The sequence below is a fragment of the Euprymna scolopes genome, unplaced genomic scaffold, assembly GCF_053919585.1.
Source record: "Euprymna scolopes isolate OS-2025 unplaced genomic scaffold, ASM5391958v1 sca205, whole genome shotgun sequence".
NCBI classification, from domain to species: Eukaryota; Metazoa; Mollusca; class Cephalopoda; order Sepiida; family Sepiolidae; genus Euprymna; species Euprymna scolopes.
The window spans coordinates 57,501-65,161 of record NW_027633220.1 but is presented as its reverse complement, the minus strand read 5'-3'; the positions used below and the strand labels follow the sequence as shown (position 1 = coordinate 65,161).

Here is a 7,661-nt window from a genome sequence, read left to right as displayed (position 1 = left end):
GGGGAGGGGGGGGGTCCAGCTATTTACAGAAACAGCTGAAAGATGTTCAAGTGCTGATCCTATTTTTTGAGAGGTAGATGACCACTTAAGGTAATTGATTAAAACAATACTGAATTTCATCGTGTTTGAACAGGCAATTCATTCTCTTTAAAAACTAGTTGAAGGAAAGTAAACTCTTTGTCACCTAAATAAAAATTTGCAAAATATGTAAACATATCTGCAATCTTGCAAAAAAAATAAACAAATATAACTGATCAATATTTTTGGTGATGCAAAATGCAGGAACATCACCAATAACGGATGCATTTCTTGCATGATAAATAAATTTTAAAACAAGTCAAAATAATAATTTTAGATAAAAAAATTTTTTTTTTAATTTTTGGAAACAATATCAAAATATTTTGTAAATTTTCTTTGTCAAAAATAAATACTTTTTCATAAAAATATGTTGAGTGTTTTCTTGTTTGAACATTTCTTTATTATTATTTTTTTAATGCTGGTTTGCTTGTATTTGGCTTTTTCCGGCTGTTTATGTAAATATGTATCAGGGGAAAAATCGGTTTTGTGTACTTAAAAGGCTGAACTAGTATCCAGAAATATTGTCAAAGACTCAAAATTTGAATATGTTATTTGATAATCTTGCAGTATAGTTAACAGTTGAGAAATTGAAAAAAAAAACGAAATATATATGCAACAAATAACTTTCATTAAAATCTAATTTTATACCAACCACAATAGTTTTAACATTATGAAACTGTTTTGAAGTTTTATTTTTTTTTTCTCAAATTAGAATTTATTGAAAGATCCGTGTTTTGTCATGAAATACAACTGTTGTTCTTTCAGCGCTATTTTTAAAAATGATTTTTGTGCTTCAATATGCCAACAATAAAAAAAAATTCAGCTTAAATTTTACAATCCATATGCATTTAGTGAAAGTTATAATTTTTTTTGCTGTTGATTTTCTGATTGTTAACTATACTGCAAGATTACCCATGTAATGATGTAAGTTTTTCAACGGATACATTTTCTTCTTTATTGTCTGTTTCCTATTGTTTTTCAACGTTTCCTCATTCTTATTCTCCTCCTTCTTCCTTACTTCTTCCTATCGCTCCTATGTGTCTTTTATTGATTAGCCCCAGTCAAAATATCTAAACACAGTGATAGAAGGATTAAACAAATGGTTATGTTCAGATTATTCAACCAGTATTAAAATTCTGTTGCAAAGAAAATATAAAATGCTTATAAAAACCTTTTGTTTGTTTTTTCTATTGCTTTTATAACTTTTCTTGTTCATTCCTGTTTCAGATTTCCAGACCCGGAGATTGGTATTGCAAATCAGAAACTTATGGTTTTTGTGAGTTACACATTTTGATTCATTGTGAATTCAAATAAGAATTTTAACTAATTTGTTTTTACAAAATGTTGCCAAACTGTACATTTCAACTTGATATTTTGTTTCATTTTTAACTATAAATCCCTATCATAATAAGATATGCAGAAACAATGACTTTGACTAGTAGTGTAGTATCTGTTTTGATGTTGTCCTCAGTTAGGGAAGAGGTAATTTTTATTTCAATCTAAAATGCTCCTCTTTTGGAGAGCTGGATTTTCCCCACTTTAAAAATTGATCTTGTGTCTGCTCTCATGGGGAGGCAAGCAAATAGGAACAATTACAAACTGGTGATCATTTTAGTTATTTCAATAAATAAAATAATGTTTCTGATATTTTGATTAGCAGATTATATTTTGCATTTGACCATTCAGTTATTCATTTTACATTATTTTCATTGTCATGTTGAAATGTGTGCGACAAAGGAAAAATTAAAAATCTGACTTGGTCTCTTTTTTAAGTGCGAATGAAATGCATTTATTTGTTGTGTTCCTACATTTCTCGAGTTTATATGGGTAAAATAAAATAAATGACCCGTAGATTTAAGATAAGCATTTTTAATGCTTACACAGTCTTATATATCTATTTGCAAGGTACAATAGAGGGATGTTTTGTAATTTTGGTCTATTGTTTGTTTTTTAAAAAGTAGCACCACTCAGAAGGTACTTTCCTCCTCCATCTCCCTTATAATAAAAGCGAGAGGAACGATCATCAATGATTTGTCTTATGAGGTAATAAAGGCGACCTAATAAGTTTAAATCGGTTTCACGCTCAGAGAAAAGTACTTTAACTCCTCATCGTGGTGTGTTGTCCGCACAAAAGTCTCAGACGTTCGTGCGATTCATACTTAAGAAATGATCCTTAAAAGTATGATTTTTGGTAGAGAATGCCTTTTCGTTTCATCTTATACTTCACTCAGTGTTACACTATCTCTCAGCTTGCCTCATTTGCATAACACCCAACGAAATTTCATTCAAATTAATTGTCATTATAAAATATACTTTTTATTTTCATATTTTTTATTGTTACTACTAATTATGATTGTTTTGCCTAATCATTTTATATTTTTATTATCGTTAATATATAAAAACGATAACTTAATTACTCGGCACTTGTTAACCGGTAGTCGATTTAAGGGAGGTAATTGCCTGAAATAATGATTTAAGGGAGGTAATTTCCACTAAATTATGGATAATTATTATCTTTAATATTTATTTTTATAAAAAATAGAAATTCATAAATAAATAACATTGAACAAACAAGAAATTCATTGTTTTAAATACATTCAGAAGTTTCACTTAAATAATCTTGATATCGGATGAAATTATTGAAATCATTTATTTCCATCTGTTGTAGATTACAGTAGAACTACTACTACTACTACTACAAACGTAGAGTGATTTTTTTTGTCTTTTCTGAAATATTAAGTACTATTTTAATGAAGTAACAATTTTTTGAACTGAAATAGATTCACTTTTATAAGTTTTTTAAGCTGTATTACATATAACTGAATTACTTGTAAGCTTTTTACTTATTTTTCCCCTCAAAACTTTGTATTGCTTTATTTAAAAATAATAAGAAGAACAAGTTATATTATTTATTTGTGACCAAGATTAATTTTTTGTAGATTTAATTTTTTAATAACTTTTTACAAAACATTTTGTGGGGGATAGAATTTTTCCTATATTTAAAAACTGACGTAAGAATTAAGAATGTTGGACACTGAGTGGAAACACAATAAACTGTTTATTAAATCAATGCTTGGTTGTGGGATATCTGTTCAAATATGTTTTTTCCTTACATTAAAGACTTACATGGTATTTAACCTTAACCTTGTGGGAAGGTAAGCAAATAGCATTTTTTTTTGATTAAAAAATAAACGTTATGAAAACATTTCTAAATAGAATTATTTATTTCATTAGCCTGGGTGCCCGGCATTGCCCGGGTGTTTGGAAGTTTGTTTGAGCAAAAAAAAGAAGAAAAAAAGTGGTAGTAGGCAGCCAGGCTCGAACCTGTACCATGAAGGAGGAAAAGAATGTGAAAAAAAATGTGATGTCTTTGCTGTTGCATCCATTGTCAAACCGGAAGTGACGAAGGTTTAAATTAAGGCTAGTCAATCAAAAAGAGGGGATGCTTTTCGGAAATATCGGTGAAAAAAGCGACCCCTCCCAATAGAAAAGTGCCCAATTGAGGGTGAAGGAATTAATGTTTTTGGCCACTTTTTCGATATTTGTTGTCCGAATGGTCGAGCTTCGAAACAATACCGATCTTGTGAAAATCTGTCACCTCTGTCGAAAGTTTTAGGTAGACATACATACATTTAAACAGACAAATGAGATTTATATTATAGACTAGCATGGGTGCCCAGCATTGCCCGGGTGTATGGAGGTGTGTGTTTGAAAAAAAAAAAATGGCAGTAGGCAGGCAGCCCATGACACGAAGGTGGAAAAGAAAGTGAAAGAAAATCTGATAAGTGAAAAGCGTTCAAATTTAGCGGTCAATCAAAAAGTTGATTTGCAGAAATGGATAGTTAAGTGAATGAATTCATGCAGGTGCAGAAATGAATGTCTGGCTTTCTGCCGTTTTATTTATTTGTTTCCCCACGATGTTGGGGAAAACCAGCTCCCCACAAAAAGGGGGAACTCTGGCAGTGTCCAGATGAAGAAGGGTTTCCCCCACATTGATCAAAGCTGATTGCTTTTTGGACATCCCGGCTAGGACGGACAGACGCTGCTGTTTGCTTCGATCAGTTTTGCTTTTATACGAAAAAAACGAACAAACACCAGTAAACCAGGGATTTTTTTAAAAATTGATCAAAATAAAGATAGAGACGACGTCCGTTTTTGAATCGGAGATATTATAATCTAGGAAGTATAAGGAAAGTTTTCTAAAAAAGTAACGTTGTCAAGAAACCTAGCGAAAAAAGCCTTTCCAAGACATACAAAAACGTTTGCCTTTTATATATATAGACTAGCAGGGGTACCCGGCATTGCCCAGGTGTTTGTAAGTGTAAAAGAAAAAAAGGTGGCAAACCCAAAGGCAGAAAAGAAGGTGAAAGAAAACGTGTACTTTTACCGCTATGCTACGAAGCCATAGGAAGTGAAAAGCGTTAAAATTTAGTGATGTCAATCAAAAAGTTGACTTGCAGAAATGAACATTGGCTGGAGGCCAGTTCAGCTTTCCATTGTTTCATTTTCCCATAATATTGGGGAAAACCAGCTCCCCACAAAAAAGGAGTGTCCGAATGAATAGCAATTGTCTGATATGAGAGGTTTCCCCGACATTGATCAAAGCTGATTGCTTTCTGGACGTCCCGGCATGAAAGGCCGGGTAGCTGCTTTCGCTTCAATTTAGTTTCATTTTTATACGAAAAAGCCGAGCAAACACGCAAGAGGAAGGAATAGCGTGAATTTTATAAAAGTTGATCAAAATAAATCTAGACACGTTCGCAAATCATAGATATTATGATCTAGGGCGTATATAACAAGTTCTAAAGAATAGTAGCCCCCCCCCATCCTGAGAACCATGGCGAAAAAAGCCTTTGTTGGGCATACAAAAACGCACGCAGCTGTTTTGTATGTTATATATATAGATTATTATGTTATTTTGATAAAATTGCCTTAGTCTAGAAAGATTTCTCCTTCATTGACTGCTGAGAGGAAAGATCAGCATTCTGATAATAATCAAGATTAAAAAATACATGATTTTATTTAGAAATGTTTTTATAACTTTTAGTTTTTTTTGCCCTTGTGTGGAGGTAAGCAAATAGCAAATTTTTTTATAGAAAACAAGTTCTAAAAAGATTTGTACGTTGTGATATTACACTTCATCTTTATAAAAATAAAAGTTATAAAAAAATAATGTATTTTTAAAATCTTGCTTGTTTATACTTGTTGCTTATATTTGTGATTTTATTATACATAAAAATTGCCTCAATATAGAAGGATTGCTCTTAACTGCCCATTGACAGGAGAGATCAGAATCCTAAATTCTCAATTCTTACGTCGGTTTTTAATGTAGGGAAATCCTGTTCTTCACACAATGGTTTATGAAAAGTTAAGAAAATATATAAACGCACTCTACAAAAAAAAAGACAATCAATAATATAACTCGTTTTTATTATTATTTTAAAAACATACATCAATACAAAGTTTGGTTTAAAAAGTTTTCTCGTCGTGATATTTGTTTACAGAGCCAATGTATGTGTGAAGCAGTGTCAACGGAAATGTGCCTTTTTTTCTTTCTTTGCAGTGAAGTCAATTGGGGTCCTTATTCCCTACTCTGTCCTTTTATTTTCACAACAAAATGTGATAATTGCAAATTGGTGAAAAAATCAAAAGAAAACCAATAATTTCACTCATTGCTTTTTTCTGTGAAAAATGAAACAACCTATCATAATTATAAAATTATTCATTAAGTTATCTTTGTTCTTTATAAAACAAAACCAATAATTATATGACATGCTTGGATTCCAGGGCTCTGTCCGATTGTTTATTAATTAAATTTTTAAACTAAGACTTCTTTAAAAGAATGTAATATTTATAAGATTACAGAAGAATATTTAAAAATGAAATAAAATCAATTTTGCAAAAAAACAAAAAACAAAATGACATTTTTTTATAATTAAAACAAAATTAACTAAAAAACGATTTTTATTTTATTTTTTTTAATGAATTTATTTTTATGTTGGTCGGCTTCTATCCATATTTAAATTATTGGGGTGTGCTTTGTCTAATGTGTTTTTGTTCATTCCCAATTTAAACAATATAATTAAAATGTTGAAATTACGAGGGGCGTGCAATAAGTAATGCCCCTGACCCACTTCCAGTTGTCTGATCTAGCTGAAATGTTGCATGCGTAATGATTTATATCTCTACGGGTTATGTGGCAAATTACAGATCTGAACTAATTGTGGTTTCTGTTTTACAGGTGTTTGAACTGAGTCAGGTGTGAAATGGAGCCTGTTGAATGTCGAGCAGTGATCCGGTTTTTGTATTTGAAAGGACGCACACCACAGGAGACTTTTGATGAAATGAAAGAAACTTATGGTGATAATGCCCCATCATATGACCTTGTAAAACGCTGGCATCGTGAATTCAAACATGGCCAGAAGTCTGTGGAAACAGTTCTCAGACCTGGTCGCCCATCCCTTCTGCCATTGATGAGGCATCTGTCTGTCAAGTTTAGGCTGCCATTTTGGAAGATCAGCGCATTACTATTCGCCAAATAGCCCAAGATGTCAAGATTAGTACAGGGTCTGTGGAAACTATCATTCATGACCATTTGCATATGCATAAGGTGTCTGCCAGATGGATTCCCAGGTTGCTCACACCATTCCAGAAGCGAGAACGCGTCGAGTGCTGGAGGATGAATTTGGAGATGTGCCAAGAAGATGAGTCAAAGTTTTTCAAAAGACTGATTACACAGGATGAAACCTGGGTCCATCACTATGATCCAGAGACCAAAGCCCAGTCAATGCAGCAGAAACACTTGAACTCACCACCTCCAAAGAAGGCAAGGGTGCAGCCCTCCGCTGGCAAGGTCATGCTCACAATCTTCTGGGACCAGGACGAAGTAGTGATGACAGATTTCCTGGCAAAGGGTACCACAATTACAGGAGCCTATTATGCTTCACTTTTGAGGAAATTAAGGGAAGCTATCAAAATCAAGAGGTGGGGCAAGATCAGCAAAGGTACTCTCCTCCTGCAGGACAATGCTCCGGTCTAAAACTCGCATGTCGCCAGATCAGAAGCATGGGCGTGTTGTTATGAAATCCTCTCCTATCCTCCCTACTCTTCTGACCTTACACTCTCTGACTTTCACCTCTTCCCAGCTATGAAGTTGTTTTTGAAAGGAAAGCGTTTTCCACATGATGCAGCCTTGATTTCTGAAGTCACGTCATGGTTGGAGGACCAACCTGAGGTGTTCTACAAAAACGGTCTCCAGAGCTGCATCAAACGATGGGAGAAATGCATAACTCTGGGTGGTTCCTATGTAGAGAAAGACTAATAACTGTGCCAAGTTTCATATTGCAGTCTCATCTATAATATAAATCTCACCTGGCTGTTTAAATGTATGTATGTATGTTCGTATGTCTGCCTAAAACTTTCAACAGAAGCGACGGATTTTCATGAGATTGGTGTCATTTTGAAGCTTGACCCTTTGGACGACAAATATCGAAAAATTGGCTAAAAACATTAATTCCTTCACCCTCAACTGGGCACTTTTCTATACAAGGAAGGGTCACTTTTTTCGCCAATATTTTCGAAAG

At 33.2% G+C, this 7,661-nt stretch overlaps 1 protein-coding gene and 1 non-coding gene across 2 annotated transcripts in view; one reads left to right on the top strand and one right to left on the bottom strand.

Moving 5' to 3' along the window:
• Positions 1-1,305: 1,305 nt before the first annotated feature.
• The window catches only part of LOC145273833 (uncharacterized), a gene marked incomplete at its 5' end in the record, with an annotated part of 31,829 nt that continues 25,473 nt past the window's right edge, over positions 1,306-7,661 (top strand). The window contains one exon of the mRNA XM_080127144.1: positions 1,306-1,354. Coding sequence (XP_079983270.1) covers positions 1,306-1,354 — 49 coding nt within the window. The remainder of the gene's footprint in view (positions 1,355-7,661) is intronic.
• Positions 2,041-2,267, bottom strand: LOC145273834 (small nucleolar RNA U3). Its single transcript, XR_013866536.1, has one exon. It is a non-coding gene; the product is annotated as a small nucleolar RNA U3 (small nucleolar RNA).